This window comes from Phytophthora sojae (assembly GCF_000149755.1).
Source record: "Phytophthora sojae unplaced genomic scaffold PHYSOscaffold_5, whole genome shotgun sequence".
Lineage (NCBI taxonomy): Eukaryota > Oomycota > Peronosporomycetes > Peronosporales > Peronosporaceae > Phytophthora > Phytophthora sojae.
The window spans coordinates 294,174-310,155 of record NW_009258119.1 but is presented as its reverse complement, the minus strand read 5'-3'; the positions used below and the strand labels follow the sequence as shown (position 1 = coordinate 310,155).

General features: G+C 50.5%; 7 protein-coding genes across 7 annotated transcripts; 5 read left to right on the top strand and 2 right to left on the bottom strand.

Moving 5' to 3' along the window:
- Positions 1 to 1,178: 1,178 nt before the first annotated feature.
- Positions 1,179 to 2,915, top strand: PHYSODRAFT_505359 (hypothetical protein; the record flags this gene model as incomplete). The annotated part of the gene is made up of 1 exon (XM_009529922.1): positions 1,179 to 2,915. The coding sequence occupies one exon, from the start codon at positions 1,179 to 1,181 to the stop codon at positions 2,913 to 2,915; it is 1,737 nt and encodes a 578-aa protein (XP_009528217.1).
- Positions 2,916 to 3,216: 301 nt separating this feature from the next.
- On the top strand, positions 3,217 to 4,064 carry PHYSODRAFT_332855 (hypothetical protein; the record flags this gene model as incomplete). Its single annotated transcript, XM_009529921.1, has 3 exons — positions 3,217 to 3,308; positions 3,433 to 4,013; positions 4,048 to 4,064. 3 exons carry the CDS (start codon positions 3,217 to 3,219, stop codon positions 4,062 to 4,064), a joined length of 690 nt encoding a protein of 229 aa, XP_009528216.1.
- A 2,702-nt stretch (positions 4,065 to 6,766) lies between these two features.
- On the bottom strand, positions 6,767 to 7,314 carry PHYSODRAFT_379452 (hypothetical protein; the record flags this gene model as incomplete). The annotated part of the gene is made up of 2 exons (XM_009529920.1): positions 6,767 to 7,122; positions 7,242 to 7,314. Coding segments are annotated over 2 exons (429 nt in total), but the record flags the coding sequence as incomplete, so codon positions are not given.
- Positions 7,315 to 7,499: 185 nt separating this feature from the next.
- On the bottom strand, positions 7,500 to 8,728 carry PHYSODRAFT_332854 (hypothetical protein; the record flags this gene model as incomplete). The annotated part of the gene is made up of 4 exons (XM_009529919.1): positions 7,500 to 7,511; positions 7,591 to 7,776; positions 7,914 to 8,474; positions 8,561 to 8,728. The coding sequence occupies 4 exons, from the start codon at positions 8,726 to 8,728 to the stop codon at positions 7,500 to 7,502; spliced, it is 927 nt and encodes a 308-aa protein (XP_009528214.1).
- A 367-nt stretch (positions 8,729 to 9,095) lies between these two features.
- PHYSODRAFT_332853 (hypothetical protein) lies at positions 9,096 to 9,398 on the top strand (the record flags this gene model as incomplete). The annotated part of the gene is made up of 1 exon (XM_009529918.1): positions 9,096 to 9,398. The coding sequence occupies one exon, from the start codon at positions 9,096 to 9,098 to the stop codon at positions 9,396 to 9,398; it is 303 nt and encodes a 100-aa protein (XP_009528213.1).
- A 1,887-nt stretch (positions 9,399 to 11,285) lies between these two features.
- Positions 11,286 to 12,992, top strand: PHYSODRAFT_508292 (hypothetical protein; the record flags this gene model as incomplete). The annotated part of the gene is made up of 1 exon (XM_009529917.1): positions 11,286 to 12,992. The coding sequence occupies one exon, from the start codon at positions 11,286 to 11,288 to the stop codon at positions 12,990 to 12,992; it is 1,707 nt and encodes a 568-aa protein (XP_009528212.1).
- A 1,047-nt stretch (positions 12,993 to 14,039) lies between these two features.
- On the top strand, positions 14,040 to 15,639 carry PHYSODRAFT_332851 (hypothetical protein; the record flags this gene model as incomplete). Its single annotated transcript, XM_009529916.1, has 3 exons — positions 14,040 to 14,668; positions 14,703 to 15,105; positions 15,139 to 15,639. The coding sequence occupies 3 exons, from the start codon at positions 14,040 to 14,042 to the stop codon at positions 15,637 to 15,639; spliced, it is 1,533 nt and encodes a 510-aa protein (XP_009528211.1).
- Positions 15,640 to 15,982: the final 343 nt, after the last annotated feature.

Below are 15,982 nucleotides of genomic sequence, written 5' to 3'. Positions count from 1 at the left end.
TGTATTTCAATAATAATAAATTATTAAAATAACACTACCGATACAGATTGAGATTATCCGTGGGGCAGCAGAAATCCCTCCATCTCGGTAGCAATGGCTGGCGCTTCCTCCTTCTGAAGAAGAAGGCAGATTTAGCTTGAAAGAGGAAGAAACTCGCGACCAAGAACATGGCAATGTCAAGGAAGACTTGGCCTAATGCGTCCCTGCTTATGGTACATACATGTACTCCATCATTTGTCCGAGCCTTTGCGGCCTCGTTCATATGCGCCCATAGCTCCAATATATGACGCAATGAGTGGTACAGTATCTAGCGAGGCAGTTGGGCGAAGTCATCTCCGCCAAGTGTGAATCGTTCGCTGGCCGCACCGCTTAGTTTGGCTGTGAGTGGCGGCAACGAGAGGTGTACATACACCTGCCAGTTCTGCCACGCCTGGCAGTAAGCTACGTCGTACAGTGCTGTACGAACCACGTCAGAGCAGTGATAACCAAGCGCGGCCCCGTACGATAAAACGCTTCAATCAGCTGCAATGATCTCTCCACGTCGAATACGTACCGCGATGACTGCGAGGCTCACGTCGGGGTTTGATTTGCAAGCAATATGATACCTTCAACTCAGTTGGGATGACACGAGATGCGTGACCTGCTGCAGGTCTTGCATGCGTCTACACACCCCAGAAAAGCCCCCCCCTCGCATCGTACCGCAGGCGAACCGTTCTAACCTCAGCGTTAACTAACTTGAGAGCGCATGTCGATATTCGAATCTATGCCCCGTATCCAGGTTGAGCTTGCTGGACGCGTATTGAAGGAAGTCTTGTGTTGAGGTACATGTACTTACAATGATCGTTTTTTTGCTGTTTGAGAAAGCTTTCGTCGACAGTTTCCTTCAGTGATGCTTTCTGGGTGTCATGTGACCTACACATGACCACTCTTTGACCGTTTGGCTGAACAAGGGGCCGTTTGGAATGGAGACGAAAGCCGTCTCATCCTCCTCTTGCCCCACGGCTTGGGCATCAAACGTAGCTTGTGGCTTTGCATGGGGGTACCCTCTCCATCTGATGGTCTGGCCTCGTTTGGTAGCGCCGGCATTCCCTACTCACTTGCCAACTTCCTCTCAACCCCGCAGCCCCCCCCCCCCTCAACGAGCTCGACTACCGTAGGCTCAAGGCCCCTCGTTCGTCATGCCAACCACGTTCGCCGGAGGTCACGGCATCAATAACCAAGACCTCGACATCCCCAAGCGCCTGTCGTTCGTGAGTGGCACCTCGCAACCAAAGGACATCGAGGACGGCAGCTATGTCGGCGCCAAGACCCCCGAGCGTGTACCCATCGGTGCGCTCCCTCCCGGAGGAGAAGACGGCGCCATACGTGAAGGCGGCATGCCCGTGTTGACGAGCAAGGAGAACCTCGGACTGCTGTTCGAGTACGCCGCTGTTGGACTCGTGTACGGACTGCTGCCGGAGACGATCTACCCGTTCATGCAGGAGTACCTCAACTGTTCCGGCGCTCAAGTGACTGCTGCGAGTCAGCTTGTGGTGCTGCCGTGGAGCTTCAAGGTCTTCTACGGCATCCTGACCGACTGTCGCCCGATCTGCGGCTACCGCCGTCGACCGTACATGATGATCGGTTGGGGCATTTGCTTCGCCATGCTGCTGGTCATGTGCATCATGCCCATTGGCAAGCCATACTTCACAAATGTGGATGACAGAGAGGTCGACATCGCCGACTACACGCCAGAGCTCGAAGCGCGCATCAACTACGACGCTCCATCGGAAGGCGCCAAGTACGTGATGCTCATGTTCTTCGCGGCGTTTGGCTACGTCATGGCGGACGTGAGCGCTGACAGTATCACGGTGGAGCTGGCCCAGCGTGAACCTCTCGAAAAGCGTGGCAAGACGCAGTCGTGCATCTACGCCGTGCGAACGGTCATGGTGATCGTGGGCCAGTTCCTTACTGGTTTCTTTTTCAATGGAAAAGAGTACGGCGGTGACTTCAACTTCTCGCTGAGCTTCCCGCAGCTCATGATCATCGTGGCCGTGCTGATGCTTCCTGTGTTCCCGACGACGTGGTACTACATCAAGGAGGAGAAGAGAGAGGCCGCCAACTTCAAAGAGTACATCAGCAGCTTCTGGGACTTGCTCTGCAGTCGCGCGGTGTACCAGGTCATCGCGTACAACTTCTTCTCGCACATCTTCGCCGACATCACGTACACCGGCAGCTCCCCAGTCCAGAAGTACATGGTGGGCGTCACTCCCATCAACAACACCATCAGTAACATCCTCAGCAACCTGCTCTTCATGATCGGCATCATGGTTACCTCGAAATGGGGGCTGCACTGGAACTGGCGCTGGATGATCGTCGTCACTGGAGCTGTGGTGATCGTCGTGGACTGTACAATAACCATGATCGTCATCTGGGACATCTTCCGCAACCAGTGGTTCTGGCTTGGCCCTCCCATTGCCGTCCAGCTCCCGTACGGCGTCGGCTGGATCATCTCGACTTTCGTGACTGTGGAACTGGCCGGACTGGGCAACGAAGCGGCCGTCTACGGCCTCCTGACGACGGTGACCAACGTCGCCGCGCCCTTTGGTTCAGCGTTGACGCTCGTGATCAATGCCCCGTTCAACATCACGAACAAGCGGATCCAACAGGACGACCACTCGATTCGCATGGATCTCACCTATACCATCATCATCATGTATGCCATGACCATCTTTGCGTGGGTCTTCCTGCCCCTGCTGCCCAAGCAAAAGGAGGACACGCAACGACTGCTCCGCAAGGGCGGTCACAGCAAGCTCATCGGCGGCGTCACGGTCGCCTACCTGAGCTTCGCGATCGTGTGGTCCGTCATGACCAACATCATGGCTATCTTTGAGAGCACGGCGTGCCTCGTCATTGCGGGGGGCACTGGCTGCTAAGAGAGCAATGTTATCAATGGAGTAGTCTTCGCTTTATGAACAGAAACCTTTGCTTTGTTGCGTTCTTCTTGTTGTTGTCGTCCATGTTGAAGTGATTCCACCAATGATATCGATGACAGAAGGTCAGACTTGAGCGTATGGTTGGATTGTAGCACATAAACTACGGCAACTTTTTCAATGGAAGTTCAAGACCGTACTTACACAGGATCATTTCTATAGTACCTTCTTTTCTACTTGACTTTCCAAGTAGACAACCTCAATAACTTTGATGATCGTATTCGACTTCATTCATTGACTCGGGATGTCGGTGGTTGCAGTGCTGTGTCCTCTTTTGGACCTGGTCTCCCCCATTGATGAACGTCCGCTGTCGCTATTCCAAGGCAGCGTGAGTGAGTGGAGTGATATGAGAAGTTATTGATTCTTTTCTTAGTTACCACTATTCGTTCGCTTTTACATTCCAACATACCAACGACTTCTTTACGTTCTACCACGGCTCTCCGTTGCTCTGACTTCGTAGGTATTCTGTCGGATGTGTGCGTGCCGACGGTGTCGTCGTGGAGCTGGCACAGCGAGAGCCGCTAGCTGAACGAGGGCGGACACAGTCGACTATCTACGCTACACGGACGTTTGCTGCTGCAATCGGTCAGATCTTGACTGGCGTTGCCTTCAATGGTGAAGAGTACGGAGGATCGTTCGACTTCTCGCTTTCGTTTCCGCAACTGATGTTGTTGCTAGCTGCCTGCACCACGCCAATCCTCCCGGTTACGTGGCTGTACATCGAGGAGTCTCCGAAGCCGCCAGTGAGCTTCTCCAAGTACGTGCGTGACTTCTGGAAGGCGATGAAGACTCGCGCGGTGTACCAGGTCGCCTTCTACTCGTTCTTTAGCGGCATCTTCGCCAGCTTCTCGTACACTGCGGGGTCTCCGATCCAGTTGTACATGGTGGGGGTCACGCCCATCAACAACACCATTAGCGACATCATCGGCAGCGCCGTGTTCATGGGCGGCATCGTGCTCACAGGCAAGTACGGACTGGCGTGGAACTGGCGCACGATGACGGTGCTAACGGGTGTGGCGGTGATTGCTGTCGACGCGGTGTGTACGTTCCTCACCGTGTGGAATGTTGCCCGCAGCCAGTGGTTCTGGCTAGGGCTCCCAATTGCAGTGAACGTCTGTTGTTGTCTTGAGCCGGTAGGTGTAGTTGTAGTTGTAGTTGACCGTCAGACGGAGGGCCAATTTGAAAGTGGGGCCGACTCCAGTTCTTCATCCGGTTGGGTTCTCTTTCCCTACAGCCCTAGTAAACTGGTGGAGCTCAGTAAACTCACTTATCCTTATTATACAGTTACGAAAATCAAGTTCTTGTACTTCATGCATCTATTTCTATCCGAGATTAGAAACTCCGATCGGTATGTCAAAAGTTGGTACTTATTCTAAACCACAACACTCCCACTAAAGAGACACGCAACCGATACGTCGCCACTTATCTAACCTTGGCACCATTCCTGGCAAATGTGCGTTATAAGACCTTTAAGTATGCGTCTTAGGGGCATATACCCAGACCTACAGCTTTGTGTCTTACAATGCGCATTGTGGGGAGCAAATTGGAAAAGCCTATCCTTTTCACCAAAATTTGACTTTGTCCTTGGCATAACTTCAACAAACTTACATAAACGCCAATATGCTTTGACAGTTTTATAACTTAGACCTTGAAGTTGCTTCTCATTTAATTTTACCCCTTGAAACTTAATAATGCATTTAGGGGTGCAAAACTTAACTCCACTCTGACGGTTGTACTTGTTCTACTTATCTTAAGATCGGTAACTTGATGCAAATCAAACTTGATAGTTAACTCAGTGTATTTTTGTGCCACGTTATGATTACTGCCTGTGCATAAATATCCCTTAAGGTTACTACGCACTCTCATTGTTTTTTTCAACTTCTAAGTTTCTCACACCCATAAGCTCACGTAGCTTGCAAAATTGTTCTTCTGGGAGTGCCTTTGTAAGGGCATCCGCCGCCATATCTTTTGTATTGCAGTACGTGATATCGATGCGCTTTCTTTCATAAGCTTCTCGGGCGTACAAATATTGAGTCTCTATGTGTTTTGTCGAGGAATGGTTTCCAGGATTCGTAACAATACTTATAGCTGCTGTGTTATCGCACCAACAATATATCGGCTGCTTCTGCTGCCATCCTAACTCTTTAAGCAATAACCAGAGCCACTCACTTTCCTTAACACCCTCACTTACGGCGACTAACTCAGCTTGTGCTGTATGTAAACTGACTACAACTCTTCCATGATACACACGCATCCGCGAGTATTGACACGTAACCTGTAACTGATTTACGGTCCTCATTAGCATTTGCGAAGCTCGCATCTGTGTATAGCTCATACGTTACTTCTTTGTAGTACCCTCATATACTAACCCATACATCGATGTTCCTTTCAGATACTTAAGTACTCGCTGGGCTGCTTTCCGATGTGACTTATTATAACAAGAGAGAAATTTACTTAATTCTCTTACAGCGTTCGCAATATCTGGTCTAATTGCTGCAATTGCAAGCACTAATCTCAGTGACTCATAGCGAGCGACGGGTGAAAATATTTCACCGTAATCTATTCCATGTGTCTGATGATTCCCTCTTACAACTAATCGGGCTTTGAATCTTTCAACTGATCCATCTGCATTATATTACATCCAGGACCCAATGACAGCTTAATGCCTTTCGTCCTTTTGGCAAGTCAACCATTTTCCAGGTATTATTTGCAATTAGAGCATTATGCTCAACTTCTAATGCCCCCAGCCACTTCTCCCTATAAGGCCCTGATATAGCTGCTTTTAGTGACTTAGGAATAGGAATGCGTGTCCTACTAACTTTTACGCCTAAAATTGGGTTTATATTAACCTCATACCCACTGAGCCTTGGGCTCCGCCGTCTTTTACGTAGTGTGCGCGGCAACTTATGCTGCTTTGCACTTTCTGTTTCCGTTTTGTCCTCCCTCAGTCCGACCAAAGTTGGTGGACTATTTAGACCAAGTGTGGAAGGTACATTGTGACTAACATTTGACTCATTTACGTCACAAGGAGAAATAATATCTACCACATCTCCCACACTTCCTGACTGGGGTGATTTAGACGTCTTTTCTTCTTCCTTTTCCTCTTCTTCTGATTCTAATTCTTCGTCTTCTTCCTCTATGTTGTTGGTGGTACACTCAACAATTTCCTCTACTTCGTTCGGGGTTAATTGTTTATCCCGCTTAGGAAACGACCTTCTCATAATTGCTAATTGGTCGGTTGTATCGAATCTTACGCTTCTAGCGATCAGTAAAACATTATTAGCTGCATCTAACAGCCTACAACCCTTATAGTCTTCTGCAATTCCAAGAAATTTGCATTCTAGTCCTCGTGAACTTAATTGCTTATCTTTTCTTTTGGTACTCGGAATGTGAGCATAGCAAACACTACCCCAAATTTGCAAAATGTTCCCATCCGGCTTTTTCTTATTTAGGGCCTCATATGGCGATGTGTGGCCAAGTCTAGATGTTGGAAGTCTATTTGATTCTTTCGCTGCGTACTTAATGGCTTCAGGCCACCAACTTGCTGGCATTGCTGCCGCTAATAGTGCACTCCTAACTTGTTTCATTAACGTCTGGTGACAACGTTCTGCACTTCCATTTTCTTCCTGAGAGTCTACATTAGATTTCTCAAATAGCCTGCCGTTAGATTTTGCAAACGCCTTAACTCTTTTATTTACAAATTCTTTGCCACCGTCACTGCGAATTCTTTTTATCTCATACGGATATTGTTTTTCCAATTGACGTACGAGATTCACAACGTGACCATACACTTCTTTTGGCGATTTCATGACAAACACCCACTTATAGGATGTTGCATCATCTACAATTGACAATGCGTAGCGGTAACCAAAACCACCATATCTTCCATTCACTTTTATCTTTCCTGAGGTGTCCATATGTAAAGTATGCAATGGTTGCCTACTTCTTGAGCCTATTTTATTACGATATGACATTCGCATGGAATTTGCGATTTCACACGTAGCGCAAAAGAAAGGATGATCCTTTAGTTCCTTTTGAGGAATTTGAGGAATTCCTTCAACTAATCCATTGCTAAATATTGCCAAAAGTCTGGCCTTGTGAACGTGGCCTAATCTATGATGCCACTTCTCCAGCAAAGCTATTTTCTGAGCTTGTGTATAACTTTTTCTTACTGCATTAACTTTGCTGTACTTAGATGAAGGCAGATAATATACTGCTCCCTTTTGAACGGCTGCAAATAAAAGCTGCCCTTTCTCACTGAAAAAATACAAAACTCCCCATCTCGGGATTGAACGTGATTGTAACCTTGTCTGGCTAGATGACAAGCGCTAATTAAATTACTCCCACATTCCTTATCGAGAGCAATGTTCCTTATCTTTAAACCGATAGACTTACTGAAAGGACTTGCAATATGCATCTGTATTGAACCCGTTAAAGCAGTCTTCGACGTGCTACCGTTTCCATACTCAAACTGGTGACTCGAACCTGTGTGGACAGATTCGAACCAGCTCCTGTCCGGGCTTATCCCTAGTCCACCTCCTGTATCAACAATCCACAGATCATCCGAAACTGTTAATCGCCGTAGCCAATTTAAGTAAGCAACATACTTCTTACGTACCCTGGTGTCGATTTGACCGAAACTCAGCAGACAGCCTCCATTCTCGTCTTCCGATCCGGCATTTTCCGATTCAGGTAGCTTGAACTCTTCTTCCATCTCGACGTCCGTGGGTGCGTCACGCTTCGTCCTTTGTTTCTTTGCAACGTGCTGCACCGTGGCAATCTTCTTAGTTCCGTTGGGCGCCCGCTTGGAAAGTTAGGCTTGCACGTTGGTGCGGAAAAGCGGTCCCCCTTCACGGTTTGGGTCGCGGTCGGCCTTCATGCGCTCGCATTGCGCCTTCTGGTGTCCTTGGCCGAACAGTAGAAACACCCTTGGTCCTGAACCTTGGTGTTGGCATCCGACTTGCGCTTCTTAGTGTCGTATCCACGCACAGCACGCTCACTCTTGACATGGTTTATGCGCGCCACCGTTGTCGCATCGCCATTTCCCGTGATCTGCTTCCGGGATCGGCCACCAAACAACTTGTTCAGCGCCGCCTCGACCTTTTCGGCGGTGAACGCTTCCTCCGTGAGCTCAATCGAAGATGCCCAAATCTCGCTTGGGAGCTGCGCCAACACTTGCACGCACAGCATCGTCTCCGTCATCATCTCCTTGCCGAGTAGCTTCTTAGACTTCCGATTCATCTCGTTCTGCGCTTGGTTGAACAGCGAGAACAGGGCCATGGTGTCTTTCCAATTCGAGTTCAGAATCTGAGTCCACCGATTCGACCACGCCACCAATCCTCCAGCATCACCAAACGCAAACTTCCGTTCGAGATGCTGCCAAATAAGACACACCTCCATGTTTCGCACCTCGTCCGGTAGGGACGAGAGAAACGAGTTTGGGAGGGTCGAGTTGAGGACATGCCTCATGGCTGCGTCCGCCTTGCGCCATACCATGATCTCCTTCCGGACAGCCAATTGTCCTTCGGGCGGAGCTGCTTTCACGTCTGCATCCGTAAGGTGGACTCCAAGAAGTCCCTCATGCAGACCTTCGGGTCCGGATCGCCGGCTTCGAGTAACTTGTTCTCGGCCTCCAAGTCCAATTGGGCCACGTGCGTGAGTAGCTTGTCTTTCCAAGTAGCATACTCGTGGTGCTTTCCGGAGAATTTCTCCAGTCCGCCAGGCACGGTCTTCTCTCGCTTGGTCAAGACACTCATCTGAGTATCTGAAATGTTGTTGTCTTGAGCCGGTAGGTGTAGTTGTAGTTGTAGTTGTAGTTGACCGTCAGACGGAGGGCCAATTTGAAAGTGGGGCCGACTCCAGTTCTTCATCCGGTTGGGTTCTCTTTTCCTACAGCCCTAGCAAACTGGTGGAGCTCAGTAAACTCACTTATCCTTATTATACAGATACGAAAATCAAGTTCTTGTACTTCATGCATCTGTTTCTATCCGAGATTAGAAACTCCGATCGGTATGTCAAAAGTTGGTACTTATTCTAAACCACAACAACGTCCCTGCTGGCATCAACTTCCTCATCGGGACGTTTGCGACCGTGGAGCTGGCGGGTGAAGGCCACGAAGGAGCCATGTACGGTTTGCTTACGACCGTGGCAAACCTTGCGTCCCCATTCGCAGCCACTCTAACAAAGACCGTCGACAACGCCCTGTGGGATTTGAGCAACGAGCGCGTCAAAGTTGATGACTATGCGGTGCGACGCGATATCACGGAGGCAGTGTTGCTCATGTACGGCATGTCGGCATTATCGTGGCTCTTTCTGTTTCTTCTACCGAGACAGAAACAAGAGATCCAGGAGCTGAAGCGATCAGGTGGATCGAGTGCACGTCTTGGGGCACTGACTGTGGGCTACTTGTGTTTTGCATTGGTTTGAGAGTTGCACTTTGACAGCTTTGTCGGTGGTGCACTTGCGCTAACTTCAGATCCTGAAAATGAAATTGTAAGCTTACAGTTATGCGTAATGTGAGTGTCCCCGAGAAAAGCATACGTATAATACACTTTGTCGTTACTAAGCCGTGCTATAGCACGGAGAAGCTCTGGATTTTATCATGTAGTTTCGATTCTAGGTTTGATTCTAAGTTAATGTATCTTAAATGTGCCTAGCAGTTCTACCCGAGGTTCTTTGGTTAGAGCGAAGTATCCTTAAATTTCAGCAGTTGGTGCTTTTGTCTTTATTCGGGTTTGCTACCAAGTTCCGAAACCATACTGCCAACTATCTCAAGCCCTTACGCGAGCATGTACTGGTCACTCGCTATGCCTTAGCTATCTTGCAATAATATGCAGGGCTTGAATGCGGCGGTAACGGTACGTGTGCACGTGCAGAATGGTTGAAACGAGACCAGCATCGTTTGAAGACTTCAACGACACCCACGACTTTAAATTGAAGTCGTGGGTGTTCGTGGGTGTCGTTCCATGACTTGAACGTGGCGACACCGATGTAACATCGTTGAACATACATGTACTGCAAACTCAACTGTAGTTATGTTTGGAGTCATGGTCGAGCGACATCCGATCGATCGTGTCACGCGAATGTCGGCCCTAAAAGACTCAAGCAACACGCCGCTGGATAATATATTTCCAAGCGTTTATTAAATTTAACGGGTACGTTCCGATACGTTAATGATCCGTTCGTTTATAACCGATAGCGGAGCATGCATTTTTATAATGATTTGCACCTGCAGTCGTATCGCCCTAACAACTCTGGATAAAATCCGGAGAATTATATGTGTACCGTACAGTACACTGTACAGAACTCCCGCCTTAGCCAAAAAGGTGGGACCAATAAATCTTGCAAGGTTAAGAGAATTGAAAAGGAGGCTAAACATACTGATTTATTACAACATTGCTATTGTGTAAGCTTCCCCCACTCGACACTTTCCCTCCCGTTTTCAGTTAAATCAGTATATGGTGAATTTATGCACGGATGTGCGACAACAGTGATTTGTACTATCTGTGCGAGGTACCAGACTTTATGCAGGCGAGGGTAAGCTGGGGAGTTCTGTACCATGGTATTTATATTCCAAACTCGGAGCAATTTCATTCACATCCACGATGGGGATAATATCGACTGATGTGAGCCAAGACATTCCTTCAAACATGGCAAACGACTCCAGCATTATACATGCACTGGCGCCTAAATCTTAGCTTGACACAGAACTCGCTTGTTGTGTACAGTGACGACCAATAATGCAAACAGCATCGCCCTGCCGTGAGTGTACCGTAGATTGCTGTTCCGCAGTTTAACTTCTTAATCAATCCGAACAATGCAAGCGTCACTTGTGACGCTCAGCAATTGAGGTCGTCGATTGGCTGACGACCCATCTCGAATAATTAATCCGCACAAACGGCTATCCTCGCGCAGAAAACTGGTTCTCCTTACAAACTTCCACATGAATTTTAGCGAGAGCTCATATCCGGAGCAAGGAACATTGCGGCTGGTGCTGCCTCAGGCAGCCTGCCTGGCGCATGGTCGATCCGCAATGCTCTGACGCCGACAACTTTTCACAGCCAAAGGAGCGAATGCCTGCTTCCGATTCCAGGACGTCACCACTCTCAGCACCGGCTCGGCGCGGAAAGCTCTGTGTACACATCTCACGCGCTTGGTGCTTCAGTCGGCGGTGGGAAAGAGATCAGGAACTGAAGTACAGGAGACCCCAAGATATTTTTTCCTGGGGTACAGTATTGCGGGTTACCACCCTGCCACCACCAGCCGTCTGCTTTCATTCCGGAATTTGCTCTCCACTACACAAGCAACACCAGAATGGTCGCCTCACGGCCCAGCAACCTCGACATCCCCATCCGACTGTCCTACGTAAGCGGCGCCTCGCAAGCCAAGGCCAACAATGGCCACGACTACTCAGTGGCGAAGACTCCCGATGACATCAATGATCCCGTCAACCTCGAGGGTGGTGCTCTGCGTGAGGGTGAGGTCCCCAGCCTTACCAGCCAGGACGGTCTCGGCCTGCTCTTCCAGTACTGCGCCGTTGGTATCAACTACGGTCTGCTGCCTGCCACGATCTACCCATTCCTGCAGCAGTACCTGAACGCCACGGGCTCCCAAGTAACCACGGCCAACACTCTGGTTATCCTGCCGTGGAGTTTCAAGGTCTTCTACGGCGTCCTGTCCGACTGCGTGCCTATCTACGGATACCGCCGGAAGTCGTGGATGATGGTCGGCTGGGTCATTTGTCTGGCCATGCTGCTGCTGATGGCCATGTCGCCTGCTGGAGAGCCGTACTACACCGTTCCGTCCGACCGCGACATTGCCATCGCTGATATCACCCCGGAGATCGAAGCTCGTATCAATGCTGATGCTGGCAACCAGGCCGGCAAATACGTCATGTACATGTTCTTCGCGGCCTTTGGCTATGTCCTCGCAGTCGTGTGCGCCGACAGTATTGTGGTGGACTTCGCCCAGCGTGAGCCCATCGAGCAGCGTGGTAAGACACAGTCGGCTATCTACACGGTGCGCACGGTGTTCGTTATCATCGGCCAGTTGCTGGTTGGCTTCTGCTTCAACGGCGAAGAGTACGGCGGTGACTTCAACTTCTCGCTGAACCTCCCCGAGCTGATGTCCATCGTCGCGGTCATCACAGCGCCGATCCTCCCCATTACGTGGTACCTCGTGAAGGAAGAGAAGAAGCCCCGGATCTCGTTCCGTAATTACATGAGCGAGTTCTGGGTGCTGCTGCAGAAGCGCGCGGTGTACCAGGTCGTGTTCTACCAGTTCTTCCAGAACGTCTTCTCCAGCATCTCGTACACGGCCAGCTCGCCCGTCAAGTCGTACATGGTGGGCGTGACCCCCATCAACAACACGATCAGTGAGATCTTCGCCAATGTGCTCTTCATGGCTGGAATCATGGTCACGTCCAAGTGGGGTCTCAACTGGAGCTGGCGCAAGATGATCCTGTTCACGGGCGTTTTCGTCATTATTGCCGACAGCATCACAACTCTCCTAACGATCTGGAATGTGTTCCGCAGCCAGTGGTTCTGGCTCGGTCTGCCGCTGGCCGTGAAGCTCCCATACGGTGTGGGCTGGATGATTGGTAACTTCGTCATCGTCGAGCTGGCTGGTGTCGGCAACGAAGGAGCCATCTACGGTCTGGTTACAATGGTCGGCAACTTGGCGTCTCCGTTCGCGCAGGCCATTACGCTGCTCATTAACCAGCCTCTGAACCTGACGACGGCTCGTATCCAGGCTGACGATACTTCCATCCGTACGGATCTCACGTACGCGGTGCTCATTATGTACGGCATGACGATCTTCTCGTGGGCTTTCCTCGTGTTCCTGCCTCGTCAGAAGGCCGAGACCCAGGAGCTGCTGCGCACCGGCGGCAGCAGCAAGCTCTTCGGCGCGCTCACGGTCGCCTACGTCTCGTTCGCTACTGTTTGGGCGCTGATGACCAACATCATGGCCATGTTCGAGTCCACGTCGTGCCTACTTATTGCAGGAGGCAAGGGCTGCTAAGAAGCAGAGTATTAGGACAACTACAGTAAGAGGAAGATAATTTCAGTGAGTATTTTTGTTAGAAGCCCGAGGTTTGTTGCTTCAATATTCATTGTTTGGAATCAGATCGAGTTCTTGTCAACGGATCTTGCGTGATACATGTACTGTACAATACGGTTCCTCTCCAGCACTTTTGAGTAGATTGCGTGACGCTCGAAACGTGAGGCTCTTACGCACACATTGGCGGCGAGAGTCTCGCAACCCAGGGCTCGCCCAGCGCCGTCGATACATGCACAAAGAACCTTTCAGCTATAGCGCACAACAAAAATCATTCACGCTGATCGCATCGACTAACATGACGTGGAAGGGATTAAACCCAGAATTTTAATCAGGCGGTCGCCGAAAAAAATGGGCTTCAAGCTCACGACAGGTCTACATGTACTAGTACTGTACGATAAGTAGAATGCTCCCGTGGCACTGTACGTACATGTACAGCTGACATTGGTTGGTTAGCACAACTTGGCTGCACAAGCGTTGATGTTGCTGCAGTGCGCGTGGTCGTGGCTGGAGGTACTGTCCAGTGCGGCCGCGCTTCGTGGATCATCTCCTCATTCGAGCGTACCCTCCCTTCCCGTTCACACTGTCTAGCGCGCACATCCGGTGTGGACGACTGCAGACCTCGGAGGGAGCTCTCCCTGTCACCGGGCTCAACATTTGCAGCGCTCCTCTCGTTGCTGTTTATCACGGAGGAGGCAACGAATGTCAGTGGGCGATTTCAGGACGTCACGGATTCCTTGTCCAGCTGGTGTAGAACTCATCGCAACGAGGCAAATCGACAGATCCCCTCCGGTCGGCGATGGGGTGAGACCCTCTCTGAGAGAGGGTATCTTACCGCAAGTTGCGAACAAATGGCCCCCATCGCCTTTGGCAGTTCATCTTTTGGAACCGTGAGTAGAGTTACCCAGTCAGATTATCCCAGTAGAGTCTTCAAAGAAACCAATTTGTTGAAACCACAACCAGTTCATTCCGGATCTTGCCTTCTATTGCTCAAGCCTTTGGATACCAAGCATGGCGTCACAACACGGGCCTGCTGGTCCCAGCAAGCTCGACATTCCGGTCCGGCTGTCTTTCGTGAGCGGAACCTCACAAACCAAGGACCCAGACAACGGCACTCCTAGCTACACGCAGATGAAGACCCCCGACCCAGCGAATCTCGAGGGAGGAGCTCTGCGTGAGGGTGGAGCCCCCAGTCTCACCAGCAGAGACAGCATCGGTCTGCTGTTCCAGTACGCAGCTGTCGGCATCAACTACGGTCTGCTGCCTGCTACCGTGTACCCGTTCCTGCAGCAGTGTCTGAACGCCACGGGCTCCCAAGTGACCACAGCTTCAACGCTGGTGATCCTGCCATGGAGCTTCAAGGTCTTCTATGGCATCCTGTCGGATTGTGTCCCGATCTGCGGCTACCGTCGGAAGATCTGGATGCTCATCGGTTGGGGCATGTGCCTTGCCATGCTTATCGTGATGGCGGCGTCCCCTGCTGGAGACCCATACTACACGGTTCCATCCGACCGCGACATTGCTGCCGCTGACATCACCCCGGAGATCGAAGCGCGTATCAACTACGACGCCGGCAACCAAGCGGGCAAATACGTCATGCTCATGTTCTTCGCGGCCATTGGATACGTCCTGGCGGACGTGTGCGCCGACAGTATCGTGGTGGATTTCGCCCAGCGTGAGCCATTTGAGCATCTCGTTGAACTTCCCGGAGTTGATGTGCATCGTGGCGGTGATCATGGCGCCGATCCTTCCCATTACGTGGTTTTTCATCAAAGAGGAGAAGCAAGCGAGAGTGCCGTTCAAACTCTACATGACCGAACTCTGGAAGCTCATCCAGAAGCGTGCTGTGTACCAAGTCATCTTCTACCAGTTCTTCCAGAACGTTTTCTCTAGCATCTCCTACACCGCCAGCTCCCCTGTTCAGTCGTACATGGTGGGCGTGACCCCCATCAACAACACTATCAGCGAGATCTTCAGCAACGTATTGTTCATGGCTGGCATCATGGCTACATCCAAGTGGGGCCTGCAATGGAGCTGGCGCAAGATGATCCTGTTCACGGGTATCTTCGTCATTATTGTGGACGGGTTTACTACGTTCCTGACGATCTAGAATGTGTTCCGCAGCCAGTGGTTCTGGCTCGGTCTCCCCATGGCTGTCCAACTTCCTTACGGTGTCGGTTGGATGATCGGCAACTTTGTCATCGTCGAGCTGTCGGGAGTCGGTAATGAAGGAGCCATCTACGGACTGATTACCATGGTTGACAACCTCGCGTCTCCGTTCGCTCAGGCTCTGACACTCGTGATTGACCAACCGTTTAACCTCACGACGGCTCGAATCCAGGCCGACGACGACTCCATCCGAACGGACCTTACTTACGCGGTGCTCATCATGTACGGCATGACGATCTTCTCGTGGTCGTTCCTTGTGTTCCTGCCTCGCCAAAAGGAGGAAACGCAGGAACTTTTGCGCACGGGGGGTAGCAGTAAGATCTTGGGTGGTATCACGGGGTTCTACGTCTTGTTCGCGTTCGTCTGGTCGCTGATGACCAACATCATGGCCATGTTCGAGTCCACGTCGTGCCTCATTATCGCTGGCGGCAAAGGTTGCTAAGTGATGGAAGTCTTGCCGTGGCGTCTGATACGTAGATGTCGATGAATCTCTTTATATTTCGTCATTCGTCCACGAGCAGCACGGCTCTTGCGGTTCAATTTACACAATAATACAACTCGTCGGTACGTAACGTTACGTTTCAATATACGCACCTTTTCGAAACGTGCTAAGGAAGCTTTGCCTGGCGTGAACACAATGGTGTTGAGTATCTACGCACTGCAAATAATAGGCCAGGCGAGAGCAGAGCTTTGACGATCCGCGAGGTTATGTGCGTTTTGCCCGGATGCCCACGAAACAAAGGCCAGCCTTGGCTAAATGATGTCAATATTAAATCGATAGGTTG